The 22377-nt window shown below is 38.3% G+C and overlaps 2 protein-coding genes across 2 annotated transcripts in view; one reads left to right on the top strand and one right to left on the bottom strand.

The window, feature by feature from the left end:
* Positions 1-3150, top strand: part of zfyve19 (zinc finger, FYVE domain containing 19) — an 11861-nt gene extending 8711 nt beyond the window's left edge. The window contains exons 10-11 of the mRNA XM_082143844.1: positions 1-166; positions 1701-3150. The exon at positions 1-166 is cut by the window's left edge and continues 4 nt beyond it. Of these exons, the coding sequence (XP_081999970.1) occupies positions 1-166; positions 1701-1782 (248 nt within the window). The 3' untranslated portion in view covers positions 1783-3150. The remainder of the gene's footprint in view (positions 167-1700) is intronic.
* A 1597-nt stretch (positions 3151-4747) lies between these two features.
* ppp1r14d (protein phosphatase 1 regulatory inhibitor subunit 14D) lies at positions 4748-17663 on the bottom strand. The gene is made up of 4 exons (XM_082143908.1): positions 16994-17663; positions 7595-7675; positions 6520-6552; positions 4748-5590 (listed from the first exon to the last, which is right to left on the bottom strand). The coding sequence occupies exons 1-4, from the start codon at positions 17165-17167 to the stop codon at positions 5522-5524; spliced, it is 357 nt and encodes a 118-aa protein (XP_082000034.1). The 5' UTR covers positions 17168-17663; the 3' UTR covers positions 4748-5521.
* Between the last annotated feature and the right edge of the window lie 4714 nt (positions 17664-22377).

The following is a 22377-nucleotide window of genomic DNA, read 5'->3' as shown; positions in this document are numbered from 1 at the left end:
CAGGCCAGCGTCTGCCAGCTTCTGCCTCTCAGATCCAGCGCTGTAATGATGAAGACAGTGATGAAGATGAAGATGAAGAGCTGCCGTGGTGCTGCATCTGTAACCGGGACGCCAGCATCCGCTGCCACACATGTGACCGAGATCTGTTCTGCGCTCGCTGCTTCAGGCACGCTCACAACACACACCTTTATTATACAGACAGCTTGTGTTTAATACTTCACCTTCTTCACTATCTCTGCCACAGAAGACAAAAGTGCATGCTGTGGTAGATTATAATAATGATGTAAATCTAAATGATGAAATGCTCAGTCATAATTATCATTTAAAGTCGAACTTGTGAGATAAAAAGTCGAATTGATGGAATACTAAGTCATAAAAACAAGATTAATTGACCTAATTATGGGTTGGAAAAAAAAGTTATAGTTTTAAAATTATGAGATAGAAAAGCCATAATTATGAAATCAAGTCAGAATTGTGAGATAAAAAGTCATACATAATAAAAAGTTGAAATTGTGGAATACTAAGTCATAATAACAAGAATAATCGACATACTTCTGGTATATAAAGTCAACATTATGACCTGAAAAAAGTTATAATAATGACATGCTAAGTTATAATTATGAGATAAAAAGCCATAATTATGAAATCAAGTCAGAATTATAAGATAAAAAGTCATACTTAATAAAATGTAGAAATTGTGGAATACGAAGTAAAAAAAAACAAGATAAATTGACATAATTATGGGATAAAAAGTCAACATTATGACCTGAAAAAGTTATAGTTATGACATACTAAGTCATAATTATGAGATAAAAAGCCATAATTATGAAATTAAGTCAAAATTATGACTTAAAAGTCAAAAAGGCGTAATTATGAGATACAAAGAAATCATGGCCTAAAAAGTCATAATTATAACATTTTAAGACAAAAAGTCATAATTAATAAGTCATAAATATGACTTGGTCATAATTATAAACTTAGAGTCTTTTTATGACCTTTTTTTTTTTACATAATTATGATTTACCAAAGCATGATTTTTTTTTTCCTTTATGAACTATGACACACAAGTCATGATTATTGGATAGAAAGTCAAAATTCTAATATACAAAGTCATAATTATGAGATTTAAATAATAAAAAAAGCATAATTATGAAATACAAATTTTAAATGAATTTTTAACATCAAATCGAAATCGAATTATAACACATCAAAAAGTCTCATCTTATAATTTTGACTTTTTATTACATAATTATGATTTACCAAAGCATGATTTTTTTTTTTCCTTTATGGTATACCAGTCATAATTATTGGGATAAAAAGTAAAAATTCCAACATCCAAAGTCATAATAATGAAATAAAATTGAACGTTATGACTTTTTGTTATAATTATGGCTTAATATCTCAACATTTTGACTTTTTAAAAACATAAACATTTTTGACATAAATATTATTTACTAAAGCATTTTTAAGCATAATTATGACACAAAAAATGTTTTCTTTATGACATACCAGTCATAATTATTGTCCAGATTTGATATTTTGAGTTTTGCTGAATCTCGGCACATTGAACACGTAGACGTTCAGGAATCATCAAGTGTTGTTTTCCACGAGATCTTGCCACGTGAAATGTGTATCGCATATTGAACATACTGATCATGCAATATTAATCTGTGTCATATGTTTCTGTCTTTCTGCCACAGGGAGGGTCACGACAAATATGACAGGAAACAGCATCGCACGGCTACATATACGGCCCCTAAGAAAGGCAAGAAGAAAACATGAGCCTGCGCAGGAATATGTATATATATAAACACACATCACTCTACATGCTTCTGACCTACACCTCTCCGATAGCCAGCAGAAATAATAATAATAATGTTGCTTATACATGTTGTGGAAGCACAAAGCAGCCTTAGACTCCAGATTGTTCAAAGTCTCGGTGGATTTAGAGAGTCTCAGAATGATTTGTTTGGGTCGGCTTTGACCGTAACGTAAGGGTCTGTAAATGTAAAACTGGATCATTCAGACGTAAACCTTCAATAAAAGACTTGAACTCTGACAGCAGGTCATGTGATCTAGAGAACCAGTCATGTGGTTCATCATTTCACATGCATCTGAATGAATGAATGGCTTTTCATTTACACACAAAACCAATAATTCCTCATGTCAGCTGTTAGTTTGCATGAATAAGTGGTGTTTGAGTGTGTGTGTCCTGTGGCACGTGTAGAAATGATTGTTTCTCTAATCTGTACTCGCCTATTATTCTCTTTTACAGTCTTGATGTTGTTTCTGGTCTCTTCTAAAACTTGGATATTGATTATTCTCCTCATATTCTCCATTGTTGCGGCTCCTCTCTTCCCAGTCTGTCAGTAACGCTCTGTTTAGTTCCTGTCTCTATGAAGCCCCTCCTTCTGAAAGGCACACTGTGCTCTGATTGGTCGGCTGGAGCAGTGTGTTGTGATTGGTCGAGCGCTTCGAGTGTGTTTGGGAAATGTCCCGCCCCTTACCATAACCACCAGTTTAACACACTACTAACTAACTCAACCAGGCCCCGCCCCTTTATTCTGCACATGAATTATTATAATGAGGAATATTGTGACGTGTTCGTTCCCGGAAGAAACTCGAGACTACAATGGAGGCGTTTCAGGAGTTCAGAAACACTGACACTGATATAGCGAAGAACTGGAGCTTTTTCATGACCAAACAGCAACATTACACACTAAAGAGAGAGGATCATGGGAAATATCATGATAGATCCTCTTTCCGGAGACTTCTGTGTCTTCATTAGAAGCTGTTTGTTGTTTCTTTGCTCTTTACATTGTGAGTTCTGTTTGCTGGCATTTCCATGTTGTCATGCATAATTAAAGGGACAGGACTGAGAGCGAGCAGAGTGCTGTCAGGTGTTCACACACACACACACACACACACACACACACACACACACACACACACTCTCTGACAGGAAGTGAGTGCATTAGTGTTGAGAGATGCTGGCGTTCTCTGGAGACGCCTCATGGCTTCACTGCGGTGTTGTGGGATATTAGTACCTGTTTTGTGCTTTAGATTTTTCTCAAACTCATTGGCATTGAGCTCTGGCACAGAGAACTACATACATAAATGAATAAATGAATGAATAAATGAATGAATAAATGGATAAAAGTGTCTTTTGTGTAAGATGTGTATTACACACACACAGGGTTTTGGGCGAAGCACAGCTTTTATCAGCTGGAGTCAAGTGTTGGCACTTTATGACCTCATTAACGTGTGTGTGTGTGTGTGTGTGTGTGTGTGTGTGTGTGTGTGTGTGTGTGTGTGTGTGTGTGTGTGTGTGTGTGTGTGTGTGTGTGTGTGTGTGTCTGTGTGTCTGTGTGTGTTTCAACACACTACTAATGTGTATGTGGTTTCAATACACTATTAACGTGTGTGTGTGTGAGTGAGTGTGTGAGTGAGTGAGTGAGTGAGTGAGTGAGTGAGTGAGTGAGTGAGTGAGTGAGTGAGTGAGTGAGTGAGTGAGTGAGTGAGTGTGTGTGTGTGTGTGTGTGTGTGTGTCTTAACACTACTAACGTGTCTCTGTTTATGTGTGTGTGTGTGTGAGTGAGTGTGTGAGTGAGTGAGTGAGTGAGTGAGTGAGTGAGTGAGTGAGTGAGTGAGTGAGTGAGTGAGTGAGTGTGTCTGTGTTTTAACACACTACTAACGTGTGTGTGTGTGTGTGTGTGTGTGTGTGTGTGTGTAAGAGTGTGTACAATAGACCAGTGTTAGTCGTTCAGTTCACATATATTCTATACTTCACATGCAAGGACAGTCATGAAGCCTTTAGTCATGGTTATACTTTACTTTGCTATTTTATTTTATTTGACTTTACATTTATAATTTTATTTTATCAAATTTTATTTTGTTTTATTATTTTACTTTACTTTTTATCACTTTATATTACTTTACTTTTTATTATTTTATTTTATCTAATTTTACAATTTTTTATTTTAATTGTTTTGCTTTTATTTCATGTCATTATTGTATTAGATTTAGAGCATTACACTTGTGTTGAAACTGTTGAGTTCTGAATCTTCTCTGGTTTAACCTTCATCATCCTCATCATCATCATCATCATCACAGTGAACCGCTGAGGTCATGAATAAACCCAGATCTGCTGATATAAGAGTTAAACTTCAACAGCTCTTCACTTTTATTATCACTGCGCGCACTTTTGCTTTCTCCAGCTTCAGTTTACGGCTCTGTTTACTGTGGTGTGTTAGATCTCACTGCCCTCCTGCACTTTGTGTTTTCTACATCTGATTTTGAATATGATCATATGATTCAAACTTTCAAAGTAAATTAAAAGCTTTAATCAAGTATAAACATACATTAGGAATATTCTGGGTGATGTACAGAATCTGTGACATACCAAAGGTAAATATAAATATATTATGGCCTGATGTGAAATAGGTTATGTGGGATTTTTTTCACTCAGTCTCATGCAAACGTGTGTTATTATGTTTGAAAGCATAATTATAGATATTTTAATTGATTGTTTATTTGTAGTATTGTTGACTGACCCCATAAACCTCCATTTTAAGTTAATTAGCGCATTTTTTGGACAATATTTTAACCCAGAATGTTCCACACTTACGTCACAGTGTTTGAGTTGTGCAGTAAATATAATAGTTTTAAAGTGTAGAACTGAAATCTAAGACTGAAATGTAAGAAAGAAATCCTAGATTTATCAAGAACTAAGTGTATGCTCTTGATCTAAAATCTTAAAATTGTTTATTGTTACATACAACACTTGTCAGAACAAAATATATATAAATAGGGAACAAAATGTACATGTCACAAAAAAAAAACATCTCCTTTGAGTAATAATAGGCAATGCAACTCTACATCTGCTAGGAGAAACTGTACAGAATTATTAGCGGTCTGAAACACAGTTTATGGAAGCTTCCGTCATAGACCCGTGTGTGCAGTGAATTATTATAGTTCTACTGTAGAAACATCCACAGACAGACACTCAACGCACTACACATACTGGGAGAATCGTGGGCGGAGGGCTGCTGAGGGCGGAGCTTTCAGGGGGAGGGGGCTGGGGTGTTGAGGGCGGAGCCAGGTGTGGAAACAGGGCCGTTGAGGGCGGAGCCAGTGCTGTTGAGACCGGAGCCGGGGGTTTCGAGGGTGGAGCCGGGGGTGTTGAGGGCGGAGCCGGGGGTATCGAGGGCGGAGCCAGGGTGTGGAGGGTGGAACCGGGGCTGTCGAGGGCGGAGCCTGGGTCATGAGGGTGGAGCTGGGGTGTTGAGGGCGTGGCCTGGGGTGTTGAGGGCGGAGCCAGGGCCTCGAGGGTGGAGCCAGGGCTGTTGAGGGCAGAGCCTGGGTCTCGAGGGTGGAGCCAGGGCGGTTGAGGGCGGAGCCTGGGTCTCAAGGGTGGAGCCTGGGTTGTTGAGGGCGGAGCCAGGGGTGTTGAAGGCGGAGCCAGGGTGTCGAGGGCGGGGCGTTTCACTTCATCAGGAAAAATCCAGACTTTGACCTAATACTATTTCTTCAGAGATCCTGACATCTTACGAAGTCCCTTCATCCGATAGAGCAGCCCATTGATAAAGTCCTGTGGAGTTAAAACCATTACGTTTTAAAGTTAAAACCATCTGTGGTCATGTAACTTACAGTCTATCAACAGATATTACAGGTGCAGTTTTACTTTCTTTTTCTGCTAATCTGATTTTGTCGGGAATTTTTATCTATATTGAACAATATTAAATTGCTATCTAATTTCCATTTCTGAAAAAATCATGGCAAATCATAATTATGAGATGAAAAGTTTAGATTAGGACATAATAAATCCAAATGATGTCATACAAAGTCATATTTATGAGATGAAAAGTGAAAATTATGACATCATTTTTTTTAATTATTAAATAAAAGTCACAATTATGACATACTAAGTAATATTTGACACAAGTCGAAATTTTGAGATAAAGTCGAAATTGTGACCTAAAAAGGCAAAATTATGACAAGTAAACATTAAGAGACAGTCATAATTATGACAGAAAATTGAAATTATGAGACAAAAAGTCACAATTATGACACATATATTTACATATCACACAACATATTTGACAAAAGTCAAATTTTTTTGATTAAAAAGTTGAAATTAAGGACACTAAGTCATATTTATGACATAAAAAGTTGAAATTATGAGATAAAAAGTTGAAATTATTTCACTATACCACAGAAAGTCATAATTTCTGCTTTATCTCTTATGACTTAGTATGTCATCATTTTGACTTTTTATGTCATAATTAAGATTTCCCAAAGCATGATTTTTTTTTCTTATCTGGCTTGAACTGAGCTGAATAATGCTACTATCGTCTTTAAATAGTATTTGTTCCATAATTAAAGAACTTAAATGCAACATTAATAATGTGTATCACTGTGAAGCTGCTTCTCATGTAAAGCGCTACAGAAAATAAAGCATGAATAATTGGTTAATAAGTGGAAGTGCATAAGAAAGCTGTTTGTAAGAGTTGGTCTTACCTCTTTTGGCTTTCCACATTCCTGCAAAAGCTCCTGTTGAAACAGAAGAGCAGGAACAATATCGGTTCACATGTGAAGTCATGGATGCATATTAATGCACTTTTGCAAGCAGTGGCTTCTCCTGTCATTTGCAATCTTTCCATGCAATGGTTATTTGTTTTCTGCTACACTCTCAAATCTAAAGCCTCCAAAAGTGGCTTTTCACAGCAATCCCGTAGAAGAACCCAAATAACCTTTCAATGAACACTTCTTAAAAGAACATTTAAAATAAAAAAAATTTCTCATTATAAAGAATCTTCTGTGGAATGGAAAGATTCTGTGGTGCTCTTCATATTTTTGTTATTTTTAATAATTTTTTTCTTCATCGGAATGGTATGAAACTTGGTAAAGGTTTTGACACTTGCTATGTGAACACAAAAAAAAATAAAAAAAAATAAAAAAATTCATGGACATGATTCGAACAGGTTAAATGGTCCTAAAAAAAAAAGAGTCACACTTGTGCACCTCGCGGTCAAAAATGAGCACATTGGAAATGACTGGGGAAATTTTGATACTGCAGCCAAACAAAATCTGACTGAATGCTCATTCTTTGAGATATCAAGCTTTGATTTTCTCTCAGCTTTAGAGTAAAACATGTTTTTGCAAATATATATTTAAAAACAATAAATGTAAAATTCAGTAACTTTTTTTAAGTTCACTTTTTAAAACTTTTTTCACTTCAGCAATAATCTGCCAAGTGTCGTCTTTGAAAAGAGATCAAACTGAAGTCTGTTGCTCTAAAGCATTCAAGATTTTAAGAAGGTTGAAGTTGGAAATGTAATTTTCAGGTCTATGCTCAAAAAGTGAATAAATGGGTTATAAATATAGCGTAAATATAATTTACTACCATAAAATACCCTAAAAATACAAAATATTAAATAAAAAACAAAATCGAACTAAAATATACATTAATTTCATTGAAATAAAAAAATGAATTTCGGTAATTTTTGCCCGACACGCGAAGAGCACCAGAGGTGTTCGTGGAAGCATCGATGCCAGTACAGAAGCTTTATTCTGAAGGTGAATGTGAACGTACATGCAGTCTAGATCTCTGCTCTTCATCCGTCAGCTCCAGAAGTTCATCGATGTCGATCTCCAGCTCGGGAATCTCTTCCTCCTGCACACACACACACACACACACACACACACACACACACACACACACACACACACACACACACACACACACACAATCAACGCTCATTATTGCATCATCTGCTTTTTTAAATGGCAAAACAAATGAGTTATTAAAGGATTAGTTCACTTCAAAATCCAGGACTTTTATAGTGACTTCAATGGGGTCCAACAGTCCAAACGATCCCAGCCGAGGAATAAGAGTCTTATAGCCAAACCATCGGCCATTTTATAAACAAAATTAACATTTATATACTTTTTAACCACAAGTGCTCGTTTTGCACCAGCTGTGATACGCCACTCATAACGTAATCGTCACGTTGAAAGGTCACGCGGTTCCGTGTGCCAGAAATGTAGAGTAGGGTGAAAAACTCCATCTTATTTTCTCCTCCAAACTTCAAAATCGTCCGACATCGTTGTTTTACCTTTTATTTATTTTATAATGGCGTTTGACTTAGTTTTTGCACGTTCGCTTTGTAAACACTGGGTCTGTTCTTCCTCCTACGTCCCGCGTTACGTGATTACATGTGTGTGTCGCATCACAGCGAGTGCAAGACGAGCATTTGAAAATGTTTATTTATTTTTAATAAAATGACTGCTGGTTTCGGTTTGTCTCTATAAGACTCTTATCCCTCGGCTGGATCGTGTCGAGACTTTGAAGCTGCACTGAAACTCACATTTGGACCTTCGACCCGTTGGACCCCATTGAAGTCACTAGCCTATATGGAGAACAATCCTGGAATGTTTTCCTCAAAAACCTTCATTTCTTTTCCACTTAAGAAAGAAACACATGAACATCTTGGATGCTGGTGGGTAAGTAAATCATCAGGAAATTTTAATTCTGAAGTGAACTAATCCTTTAATTCTGAAAGTAACTGGTCCAGAGATACTGCAGATCTCATCCCACTATACCACACCTGAGCCGTGATTTACTGTGTCCAACTGATGTAAGAGTCACGCTATCATAATCTATAAGAAAATCTGATTATGAGAAAGAGTTTAGGCTCTATAGGCATTAGATTTCCTTAACGCTTACGGCTAGATTACAGATAATCACGGTGTTCATATAAATGATTTAATGTGATTATGCTTTGCCATCTCACACTTGAGCAGTGAGATTGTGCTGTGAGATTTAAGCTCTGAGTGTGTGTTGCATCACATCTCTGCTGGAGTCTCTAATGGATCCGCTTTTAAAAGCATCTCAGATCAGAGAGAAGAGCAACGCCGACCCCGAGAGTGACACGCATTACCAGCCGCTGCACACATCAACATTACAGCAACATTACAGCAATATTACAGCAACTGTACAGCAACATTACAGCAACTGTACAGCAACATTACAGCAACTGTACAGCAATATTACAGCAACTGTACAGGAACTGCTGTGTCAGCGGGCTGCTAATGACCTGCTGTTTCTATCGGGATACGTTTACACCCGTCACATTATTCCTGTAATTTATTCAAACATAAACATAGTTTATATAACACATTGTATGACTATTACAGTATGGCACTAAACATACTGTAGTTGCATAACATGTTGTTTATACTGGCAATACACTTAACAGACATTCTGAATGACCAGAGGTCAGTGTTGTTATTGTGGACTAAATCTAAAACTATCTAAAATAATTAAAGTAAAGCTAAATATATATATATATATATATATATATATATATATATATATATATATATATATATATATATATATATATATATATATATATATATATATAAATGAAAAACTTGAAGCATTTAAATGAAAATTTGAAATGTTGCATTGACAACTAACAAAAAATAAAATAAGTTGAAATATTAAAATGACAAACTAAAATGGAAATAGAACAAAATTAAAGCTAAATATAAATATTTTCAATAGACGAATAAACATGACAAAAGCACAAATGACTAATACTAAAAGCGCATTTAATAAAATGAAACTTAAAAAAAACTTAAACAAAATAGTAATTTTTACAACTAATTTAAATAAATTAAGATGAAGAACTAAAACTGAAGTAAACATGAGTTAAAGCAAAATAGAAGTATTTTGTAAAAAAAAAATGACTAAAGCACAAATGTCATACTAAAGGCACATTTAAAATATGAATACATCTTAAACAGCTGAAATAAATAAATAAAAATAACTTAAACTTAAACGAAAAAATATCTTTACAACTGATTGAAATAAAATAAGTTGAAGTACTAAAATTACTAAAACTTAAAAAAAAATAAAGAAAAATAAAATTATTTTTAAAAAACGAATAAAACGATAAAAGCAGATCTGAAACTTAAACTAAAAAATCTTTCAATATATGAATAGCCTACATACATTAATACATTTAATAATAAAGCTGAAATAAAATCTTAATGTAATGTTGCTTTGACAACTAATTGAAATACAATAGGTTGAAGTGGCCTACTATGTCTAAAAATAAACTTGAAATAAAAATAAACTGAAGATAAATAGAAATATTATTAGACTGTCTTGCTAAAATGAAAATGAAAAATGAAAATAAAAAAAGCTATTTAAATATATATACACACTTTAATGGTAGTCAAATAATAGTGAAATAGCATTCGGTCTTCATTAACTCAACCCCATGTTGTTCTAGTATGACTTTTGTTTTTCCAAGTTTAGCCTTGCATGAATTTTATGGTAATTTTGTCTGTACAGCTCGTGATCTCTGTCTGCTGTCATTCAGAGCAGCGTGAACATTCTGACATTCCTGCAGGTTTGGATCAACACGAAGGATTATTCCTCTAAAGTCTCAGGGAATGAGGGAGTGTTTTGCTCTCTGCTAGCGTTAGCATGTTTGTTGTGTTTTTAATGAGATTTCCCGGGATGTCGAGCTGCTGATTCCCTAATGTGGATCCGTTAATCTGATCTTCCTTCCCGGGTTTCCCGCCGCTCAAGAGCATCAAAACACGAGGGACACAAATGAATACTACAATCCACCTCACATAATGTGGAAATACTCTCCTGAAACACTGAGGGATCTTCAACCCCGGAGAATAGGAGTACAAATACAAACCCTAACCCAAAATTAAAAACATTTAAATGAGTCAATATCATCAATCCTTTTTCCAAAATGTGATTTTGTCTTACCCTGATTCACTATGGTAAGCCTATCATTAGTGTTTTTATTTTATAACCTGAAGGGATGGTTTAGTTTAAAAAAATCAAATCAAGTTGAGAGTGGTTGCATTATTTTAATGAGTTCAAATAATGGAGAAAAACATGTGTTGCCATGACTTATGGATCATATATATTTTTTTACAGTGTGGTAATCCAATTATCTGCCAAATGATCATAGTTACTTCAATTAGCTTTACTATAAGATCAAACCTATAGCACTAAGTATTAAAGGCACACTGTCAGAAATAGGGGTCCGTTTCTGTCCCCCAAGGTACACTCTACACTAACGTACCCCATAGGGCTTATTATTGGACCTCAAGGTACACATATGTACCTTTTTGAGGGTCAAAAAGCATTAAAAGGTACATATATGTACCGTTTCTTTTAAAGGTTAAGGTACAATATTGTACCCTTGAGGGTACAGCCCCAAAAGCCATTGTACCCCTAAAGGAATTATGTACTTTATTTTCTGAGAATGCATAGTTCATTTTATTATTATTCTCAGAACACAAGTGGCAGAAATCATGTTTGTGCTTGTCCATATAATGCCAGTAAATAGTGCACTTCTTCATGCTTTAATGCAAGTGCATCATAAAATAATTCCAACTTTTACATTTCTCCTTTTGAGTTCTGAAAAAGAATAAAGTAAACACAGCTTTATACAAACACACCTGAGTGAGAAAATGACTGATGTGTCATTTAAAATAGTTTCTTAAAACTCACACTAATATTCATATATCATGTTAATAAAACCCCAAAACGTGATTTGTAGTCAAGTTTGTGCAGAGTAACTGCAGGCTCCAGTGAGTTCATGCATAAATTTGAGATGCTCATGAATAATGCAGCGGTTGACACAGTGGGCGGAGTTACGGGCTTCCACACGGAAGCGTCAGAGAACCTTCAAAGTGAAACCCTTCCTCCGGGCCATGAAATATTCACCATCATCACCAACACATGGACAAACGCACCGCCACTCCCAAACCACAGCCAGCTGAACCGTTCATTCTCAAGCTCTTTATAAAACTGTGCAACATCATCTGCTGCCTTAATGCAAATACACTGATCTGATGTAATGATCCACTATACATTCATTAATGATAGGCAAGAAGATAGCCAATTGTTTTTCCATGCACTGGTCAAACTTTTCAGAATGTATTGTTTCAGAATAGTGGAAAGAAAACATCCAAAGTAGCGTTTATTTGATCTATTTGTGTCTGTATATTACTATTAATGTACAAATCTTTACAAGTAGTGAGTTTGAGTCAGAAATCTCCACTTCAACTTTACAGTTTTATTCATATGTACATTGTAAAGGTTTGTTCATATTCATAAAAACATGGTGACAGTGAATTTGGGACCCAATGAATCCCCTGGCCTCTGTATGTTGACAGTATTCTCTGATTTATTGTGATGAAAAGAGAAATCCAGAAAAACCTTTAATATGTCAACAAGAATTTTGATCCTGGCTTTATGCAATGTTCAGATTTCAGCTCTGGAAATGTATGCATATTAGTGCATATTTAATTAGATTATGCATCATTTGCATACAAAAAAATGTTTGTTGGCATTCTCATTGTAATCAATCAACTGGGGCAGTATGATGATATTGTTAGTTAATTTTTGAACCTATTGACCTTGCCTTAAGCTCATCTGCAGTGTAGATGCATTATATCACTGAGATGCACAGAAAACATGGAAGTGTGCTTTTTAAATGGAGCTGTATGAAGGTAATATGATGCCATGAAGAATCGCATGAGCATTGTAAGATTTGTGAAAGTGTACAGATTGCAGGCGTAAATAAAATTTGCATGTGCAAGAGAAGATTTCGCCTTTCAAGTGTAAGAAAAAAAATATTTGCTGCTTTTTACTGTTATTCGTAAGAGTAATGCATGTATTGTGAAACTGCAGCTTCATGCTTATGATCTGTATTCCTCTGACTTCACTTTTTCCGCGCTTACACTTTTGGTACGTTTTGTGCGCACAAATAAAGCCAAAAGCATTGCAAGCCTGTGAACAGCAATTTGCGAGCGAAAACAACAGAGTCAGGAAGACAGAGCTGCTTTATCATGTATTTGGGACACAGCACACGTTCCCCCTCAAAGCGCATTTAAATCCCCAGAAAATAAAGATAAAACCCAGTGTTTCTGTACGTGTGTTTGTCAGCAATCAGTCAGTGTGTCATCTGACGGCTACAGGAGAGTAAACACACACACACACACACACACACACACACACACTGAAGAGATGCTGGACATCTGCCACTAAACTCAACTCACACACACACACACACACACACACACACACACACACCATGCTGAAAGATCTCCAGCGCTGAATGCTTGCATGTCCCGCATGTCCTTGAGTTTAATAGTAACCGGGTCAGACATTAACCAGACCCGGCGAGTGACTCCAGCGACCCGCATGTTTATAATGTGGCAGCAGCTGAAATCATTCCCTCTGTTCTTTTAATCTGTTATCTAACATTTGATTTATTCTCATCTTATTCTAGTTCTTTCTGCTGATGCGTTTAGTGACCTCGCTCTTCCAGAGGTGAGTGTTGTAGGCTACGATGTCCCAGCGAACGAGGAGTGAAAAGGTTTTTCTGTGATCATTTAACCGGCCTGGTTTTTAAATGTTTTAGAGGCTTTTGTACGAACATTATGTTTTATCTTTTTGGAAACATGAGAACGTTACTTTTGAAGGTCAACATAAAAAAAAAAAAAAAATTTGACAAATGTCAAACTAGAAAAAAAAAAAACTTATTATGAATACTTTTTGCTGCCGTTTTCAGAACATTATTAAAGACCAGATAATGTTGAACGTACATTATATTAATGTTACTGGAAGAATGTTTGTTCATAACTTTGAGAGAACCTTGACAGAACGTTCTGGGATGGAACTAACATGCAGTGGATGTTGATGAAAAAGTAATAAAACACTGAATGTGATCAACTCTCAATAATAATTTATTATTAAAATCTACAGTGATATTAAACAGCAGAGAGCCGAACAATCAAACACAGTGACGTGTTTTACATATACCGGTATTAAAGCAGTGACTGATATCTTGTGCTTTATTTACAGCTATTTCTATATGTTTATGTTTTCATTTCAGACATAATTGTTCATATTGAACATTTATTTGAATAAATTGGTTTTTTTGAGGTATTTGATGCAATTACAAGACAAAGTTACACAACGATTATGTATGAAATATACTCTCATAAGGGAAAAAATGCAGCATTTCTGGTACTGAATTCTGGTTCAATTCTAACCAATTTTTGGTACTGAAGCAATGAGGAATCAGCAATAATTCCCTGATACATTTACATTTATGCACTTACATTGCATTCAATCTATATATTTTGTTCAGTTCATGCATTCCCATACTAGCACCATGCTCTATTTCTTGAGCAATGTGTTTTTCTGGTATCATGTAAGAAAGCTTTCCCCCAGTGTACGGCCTGCTGTCATGTGCAAGATATCATATCACAAAAGCACATGGTGCAGATTGTCATGTTATCAGGGTGGTGTAGACTAGTGATGGTAAGTGAAAGGCTTTAGGTTCAAACCCCTCCAGTGCATTGAGTAAAACACCTCCATTACTCCAGGAAGAGTGTTATTCCTGTAGCTCAAATACTAGGGCACGGGTTCGATTCCCAGGGAATGCATGAACTGATCACGTTTACCTTGAATGCAATGCAATTCACTTTGGATAAAAGCATCTGCCAAATGCATGAATGTAAATGAGTCCTACTTTTCTCCTGTTATCTCTATTATTAGACAAAGATGTGTTTATCTGACCAGAAATCTCAAAAATAATTCCAGCTGAGGAACGATACTTTGACACTGACAGCCAATCAGAATCCGTCCTGCTTTAAAGAGCTTGAGCATTTAAAACAGCAGATGACAAAACTGCAGTGCACTTAGAATAAACAGAGCGTTATCATGCATTGGTGTGGTAGTTATCATTCTTAGTGAGAACGTGCCTTAACAGTCCAACCGCAGCCATCAGGGTTAATGCAAAAACTGCCACAGGTTTGGTAAATGATTGCAGAATTCAGGTGTTTGTTGCGTGTCTGTGCCGAGATCGGCATTAGATCACCTGACAGTGGTTATATTTGGCTGCAGGGTTATATTCGGCACATGTGAGAGGAATGCTGGGAAAAAAAACAGCTTGATCTGTTCAAATAGCCTATCATCACCTTCTCCTCTAATGTCACCATGTCCTCAGCGCATTCAAGTAAATGTCACTGTCACATCATGATCACACGCATCTCATCAATGCTGCTCTGCCTCCAGCTCAACCAACCGGAGTCCTGTTTCCATGGTGACGGGGGATGCACTGCGCGGATACACACTCTCTGATGTAACGTGGCAGATGTTGCACGTTCACAGATGTTCATAACTCGTCATCACCAGCGAATCATGACGTCAGTGGAGATACTGATTAGAGTCTGATCTCTGTGTGCTTTAAGTAATGTTCTGGGTTCAGTACAACTTAACCTACATGAGCGGCGTCTGTGAGTCATGCTGTCGTTTTCACTCTTCCCTCAGTTTGTTAAACAACCAGGAATGCACTTGGAAGGTCTGTGAGGCATTTGTATGTAAATTGCTTTGTGCAAACATTATATTATTTGATCTGTAAAGTGTCTAGTCTTTTTTATGTTTAGGATGATAGTTCCTGAAGTTTACTCTATGTAGACAGTACCCTTTTTAGTAGTCTTATAAATATTATTCACATAGTAGAGAGTAGAGACTGCTGTCTTTAGCGCCCTTGTCAGTGCACCCACCTCCCATGCCGGAGACCCCGGTTTGAATCCCGCACAAAGAGAGGAGAGCGGACTAGGAACGGAGAGGTTATATTTGGTGCCGTGACCCGGATGGGAGTGAGGTTTAGGGGGGAGAGTATAACGGAGGTAAGCTAGTAAGAGCTGTGTGGGTAAACCTCACTCCCCTGATCTCTAGAAACCTCACTCCTCCTATGCTGGAGACGCTGGTTCAAATCCCGCATGGAGAGAGGCAAGTAGGACCGGAGAGGTTACATTTGGTGCCGTGACCCGGATGGGAGTGAGTTTAGGTTTTGGGGGGAGAGTGTAATCCTCACTCCCTTGTCCTCAAGAGGTACGCTGACAATTTAGGGGGGGAGAGTGTAACGGAGGCAAGCTAGTAAGAGCTGTGTGGGTAAACCTCACTCCCCTGATCTCCAGAAACCTCACCCCCCCTTTGCCGGAGACACTGGCTCAAGTCCCACACAGAGAGAGGCGAGTTGGAACCGAAAGGTTATATTTGGTGCCGTGACCCAGATGGGAGTGAGGTTTAGTGGGGAGAGTGTAAACCTCACTCCCCTGTTCTCAAGAGGTACGCTGGCGATTGACATTAGAAACACCGGTTAAAATCCCGCTTGGATATATATATGTCTTGTCATATTTATACATTTATCAGTCTTTTGCCATATAGACGTCCATTGTAAGTACATTATGACTTTTGCTTGTTTTTACAAACTGAGGAAGGGTTAAAAATTGTTTTCTGTTGTAATCGACATCATGTCACATATTTAAACGGTGGTACATGTAAGTGCACTGAGACATTCAGACCTGCTCAATATAGATCCAGTGAACCTATAAAGCAAAACTTGTGCTTGTGATGTTACACGTTTTTAAGGCGCTTTGAAGTAAAGCATCTGCTAAATGAATAAATGTACATGTAAAACTAATTTCTGACGCTTTAAACAGTAAACTGTATTTGCACTTCATGGCATAAAGTTTTATAAATGATAACAATGTTCCTACTGATGACAAATAAGTCAATATCTCTCAAAAACTTCTCTCAATTGTTCCTCCTAAACAGCCATGAGATTAAATAGAGATATTTACTGAAGTCTCAGATGTTTCTCCTGAGAAAAGACCCCATGTGTGAGTTTCAGAACAATGTATCAAAAAAAGTCAGAGATCTCAGTATGAGCTCAAACACTTCTCATCAAATTATCCGAGATGCTCTTCACATTCATTTCATAGGATGACAACTATTGACTCATTTAAATCTGTTTAAGGAGAATCATCTGCTCAGAATCATCACCGTCTTGCTGGATGTTTTGGTGCATTATTAACTTGAGTCTGACCACAGGGAAGGTGCTGTAATGCTGTCTCTCTGGATCTGTCTTACCTCGCAGTCATACAGCAGGTGCAGCTGCCCGTCGATCCACTCCTCGATGTCCAGTCGCCTCTGGAGGTCTTTGCGGTTGTATTTGACCGTTAGTTTGCCCAGTTTGCGTTGGGCAGGCTCCTCCTCTTTGGTCTGAAACATCACTCTGGACTGGGTGCCCGGCTCCGACGCCATGCCTGCCACAACCTCACGCGGACGGGTAGAAGTCCAAGAGGCGACTGTCTCTCTCTCTCTGTCTCTCTCTCTCTCTCTCTCTCTCTCTCTGTCTGTCTGTCTGTCTGTCTGTCTCTCTCTCTCTCTCTCTCTCTCTCTGTCTCTCTCTCACTCTCTGTCTGTCTGTCTCTCTCTCTGTCTGTCTCTCTGTCTGTCTGTCTCTCTGTCTGTCTCTCTCTCTGTCTCTCTCTCTGTCTCTCTCTCTGTCTCTCTCTCTCTCTCTCTCTCTCTCGCTCTCTCTCTGTCTCACAGACTCAAACACAGGGTCCTTCAGTCAGAGTCCTGCTGTCGTTTGCTCCTCTGACTCTCAGTCTCTATACTGCAGTGTGTTTCTGACTCATGATCGTGTTGTTTCTGTCCAACAGCCTCCTTTAGCTCCTGTCTTCTGTCTGAGCTCTACTAACACTGCCTCTCTCTCTCCCTATCTCTCTCTCTCACTCCCTCCCCTACCTCTCTCGCTCTCTTTCACTCCCTCCCCTACCTCTCTCGCTCTCTCTCTCTCTCTTTCTCTCTCTCCTCCCATCTCTCTCTCTCTCTCTCTCTCCCTCTTTCTCTCGCTCCACCCCTCCTGCACTCACTGTCTACTGCTTTTATAGGCTTGAAATGAAGACGTGTTGTCGTTGTGTGTTCATGTGTGTGTTAAGGAGGAACATAGTTCAACTCAGGACTGATAACATGCAAGATCAGTGTCAGAGGTCAAAACACTTGTTTTAAAGCACTTGTTGTTATTACTATAATTCATATGCAATGGGATTATTACGTTAAAAAAATAGATTGATATTTATTCATTTAGCAGAATGCCAAAAAACATTTTAAAATATATAAATAAATAGGTTGCAGACTTTATTTTACTAACTGTATGCTTTTAATATATTTTCTTATGAAAATGTGAGTTCTGTTTGCCAGTGCAAACTCACCGTCACAATTTGTGTTCTGGGTGGTTGATATTGATAAGAGGTTGCTAAGATATTCTGAGTGGATGTTAGTGTGTCGCTATATGGTTTATAGGGAGTTCCCGGTGCTAAGAGTGTTGGTAAGCTGTTCCTTGGGTGTTCTGAGTGGTTGCTAGGGGGTTGCTAAGCTGTAAAAAAAAAAAACATTTTAGAAAATAAATAAATACATTTTCAAATAAATAAATAAATAAACAATCACTTTGCTAATTTTTAAAGAAAACACAAGATGTATTTGTCAGTGCAAAACTCAATTCTGAATGGTTGCCAGGGTGTTTCTATGCGGTTGATTCGGACATTGGTATAAGGTTGCTAAGGTATTCTGAGTGGCTGTTAGTGTTCTGCTATGTGGTTTCTAGAGAGTTATGGGTGGTTGCAAGAGGTTGCTAAGCTGTTCTGTTGCTACAGTGTTCTGAATGGTTGTCAGGGTGTTGCTATGTGGTTGCTAGGGTGTTCTCTGTGGTTGTTAGGGCATTGTTAGAATGTTTGCTATGATATTCTGAGTGGCTAGTGGTTAGTGTGTTGCTGTGTGACTTCTAGGGTGTTCTGGGTGACCGCTAGGGGGTTGCTAAGCTGTTTTGAGGGTGTTTTGGTGGTTGCTAGGGGGTTCTCTGTGGCATTGTTAGAATGTTTGCTATGATATTCTGAGTGGCTGTTAGTGTGTTCCTGTGTGATTTCTAGGGTGTTCTGGGTGACCGCTAGGGGGCTGCTAAGCTGTTTTGAGGGTGTTTTGGTGGTTGCTAGGGGGTTGCTAAGCTGTCACCAGGGTGTTCTGAATGTTTGGCAGGGTGTTGCTATGCGATTCCATGGGTGTTCTGGGAGATTTCTGGGGAATTTGTTTGTATATATGCATATATAATTTCAGAGCACACTTCTTTTGCTCAGACACTTTGCTCCATTATCAGAGGTAATGGAGCTTATCCTGTGAGATCCTGTGCCAGAAGGAAATGGAGGGTAATGGATGTGACGTTGCCCCATTTTGATTAAATGGGGATCAGCAAAGAGCCATATATGTCAAAATGTTCCTCTCTTACCAGCTGATATGTCAGTTGTCACTTAGACTTGCTTGCCAGATCATAAAGTTTCCATTTACCGCTGCTGAGATCATTTTCCCGTAAGGCTGATGAAACACTTGTTATGAATTGATGTGCAGGCACGTTGCATACAGTATTTCCAGGATATTACAATGATAAAACGATAAATCTCATATCAACAGATAACTGTGGAGCTGCAGATGTCAGAAATTGTGCATTGAGAGTGTAGTTAACGGTCTGTGTTTGTTTTTCTTTGGGAGAACCCCTGATGGATCCAGGGCCGCTTCACACAGCACGCGTTTTTGCTGTTAAAAATGTGAGACGGTCGAGACACGGTTTTTAAAAGTTAAACTTATTTTAACTTGACGGGAGTGAGGTTTACCCACACAGCTCTTCCTAGCTGGCCTCGGTTACACTGCGCAGTCACTTGTGTCTACCGGCGCAGATTATCTATATGTTCACCTGTCAGAAAGCCTCCAAACATGCATTTGAAATCAACCATGTCTTTTATAGCTGCCATTATCAGGCGTGTGACTAATAAGGCCTGGAACTAAGTGGGCGCACCTTGATGAATGATGAATGAGGAGGAGACGCAGCAATGCAACAGTCTGTAGTGGTTTGGACAGAGCAAAACTTGATATGCGAGAAACGCATTTATGATTCCCACAGCGCATCATACATTGCTTCAAGCTGTCCAAACAGACTTCTGGGGTGTATTCCCATGTCAAAGTGTACACCGGGCCGGACAAAAGGCGAGCTTCGGCTATTCCAAAGATCCGATTTCGATAAAAACAATGACTGCCTCTTTTCCCTTTTGTTTTGTCATGGCATATCAATCAAGTGCAGCTTCGCTGCTTCTCCTGACGATGTGCCGTCTGTTACAAACTCTGAATTATTAAGCAACACGGCAGCTCATCTTTCACAGCCAACAAATTCATTCATCCAAGCCAAGACTCACAAATAGGGCCAAACAGGGCGCACATTCCCTAGAAACACTGTGCTTTCAAGAAAGAAAGAAAAAAGGAAATACAACAAGAAAATGTGGTGCTTGTCCATGCTCAGTGTTGTGGATCGTTGCCAGGGGGTTGCTATGCAGTTGCATATGTATTTTGTGGGTGACATAGTGTGTTGTCATTCAGTTGCCGGGGTGTTTTGGATTGTTGCCAGGGTGCTACTATGCAGTTGCATATGTATATTGTGGTTTAATAGTGTTGTCATTCAGTTGCTAGGGTGTTTTGGATTGTTTGCCAGGGTGTTGCTATGCAGTTGCATATGTATTTTGTGGGTTAATAGTGTATTGCCATGCAGTTTTTTGGGTGTTGTGGATTGTTGCCAGGGTGTTCCTATGCAGTTGCATATGTATATTGTGGTTTAATAGTGTTGACATTCAGTTGCTGGGGTGTTTTGGATTGTAGCCAGGGTGTTCCTATGCAGTTCCAAATGTATTTTGCGGGTTACATAGTGTGTTGTCATTCAGTTGCCGGGGTGTTTTGGATTGTTGCCAGGGTGCTACTATGCAGTTGCATATGTATATTGTGGTTTAATAGTGTGTTGTCATTCAGTTACTTGGGTGTTGTGGATGGTTGCCAGGGCGTTGCTATGCAGTTGCATGTGTGTTCTGAAGATCAATTGTGTGTTACCATTCAGTTTCTAGGGTGTTGTGGATGGTTGTCAGGGCATTGCTATGCAGTTGCATATATATTTTGTGGGTTAATAGTGTATTGCCATGCAGTTTTTTGGGTGTTATGGATTGTTGCCAGGGTGTTCCTATGCAGTTGCATATGTATATTGTGGTTTAATAGTGTGTTGTCATTCAGTTGCCGGGGTGTTGTGGATGGTTGCCAGGGCGTTGCTATGCAGTTGCATGTGTGTTCTGAAGATCAATTGTGTGTTACCATTCAGTTTCTAGGGTGTTGTGGATGGTTGTCAGGGCGTTGCTATGCATTTGTATGTGTGTTCTGCAGTGATCTTTACAACGGAACTGAATCAACACTGAACTGACTTCAGCTGAACAACAACCGTGACAACAGGTACATTTCCTGTTGTCACGGTAAAGATGCTTTGAAAACAATCTGTATTCATTGTATAAATCGCTATATAAATAAAGGTGATTTGTCTTGACCTAATAGTGTGCTGCCATGCAGTTGTCAGGGTCTCATGGATGGTTGCCAGGGCATTGCTATGCAGTTGCATCTGGGTTCTGAGTGGTTAATAGTGCGTTGTTATGCAGTTACTAAGGTGTTCTGAGAGGTCGCTTGTCCAAATGAAAAGATTCATTAATATGGGTCTCTCCTTCAATGCACAATGTGCTTAAAAGAGTTACAGTATATCAATGATGTAAATGCTTGGTCACCCTCATCAGTGTATTTCAGTGCTTACATAAGAATGCTGAGGTTGATCTGGTGTGTGTGAATGTGTGTGTATCTCTTTGTCTCTTCATGGCATCCGTCCAGCATGAGTCAACGAGTGTTGGCTGCGTTATCAAAGCTCAACATTGTTGTCTTAAACACTCCCACAGAGAACGCTGAAGACCATATTCAGGAGCTTTATGTGTGACTGCCCTCTAGTGTGTGTAGAGTAGAGCCTTAGGTTACATGAGCTTTGGCCTTGAACACATTTCACATTTTATGCACTTTTATCTAAAGTGACTTACATTGCATTCAGGGTGTACATTTTGTCAGTTCATGCATTCTCTGGGAGTCGAACTCATGACCTTGGCGTCATGCTCAGCTCTACTGTTTGAGCTACAGGAATTAACAAATACACTTAAAAACAACAACAAAATACTGAGAGACTAATATCTTCAGTGAAAACCAGGGGTCAAATTTGTAGTTCATTTAGTTTTCTGAAGACAAGAGTTCTTCACATTTCCAAAGGCTTTAGAAAATGCTTAAAGGGGTGGTATAATGCCCTTTTCACAAGATGTAAAATAAATCTCTGGTGTCCCCAGAGTGTGTGTGTGAAGTTTTAGCTCAAAATACCCCACAGATATTTTTATATAGCATGTTAAAATTGTCACTTTTTGTGACAATTGAGCTGTTGAGCTGTTGCTGTTGCAAATGAGCTGTTGCTCCCGGCACAGGGGGCGGAGCTTCAACAGCTTGCACTCACACACACATGCACTGAAAATTTCTAAAACTTTTAGCCTTTTATATTCAAACCGGATTCAGACAATGATGGAGAGACT

This window comes from Leuciscus leuciscus, assembly GCF_965113295.1.
Source record: "Leuciscus leuciscus genome assembly, chromosome: 17".
NCBI lineage: Eukaryota > Metazoa > Chordata > Actinopteri > Cypriniformes > Leuciscidae > Leuciscus > Leuciscus leuciscus.
Note: the sequence above shows the minus strand (reverse complement) of the source record. Positions and strands in the feature narration are given on the sequence as shown.

Coding starts and splice junctions, on each gene's coding strand:
- ppp1r14d (XM_082143908.1), bottom strand. CDS start 17,167: ATGGCGTCGGAGCCGGGCACCCAGTCCAGAGTGATGTTTCAGACCAAA. Junction 7,676..16,993: donor ACCTGCTGTATGACTGCGAG/GTAAGACAGATC, acceptor GTGTGTGTGCAG/GAGGAAGAGATTCCCGAGCT. Junction 5,591..6,519: donor AATGTGGAAAGCCAAAAGAG/GTAAGACCAACT, acceptor TTAACTCCACAG/GACTTTATCAATGGGCTGCT.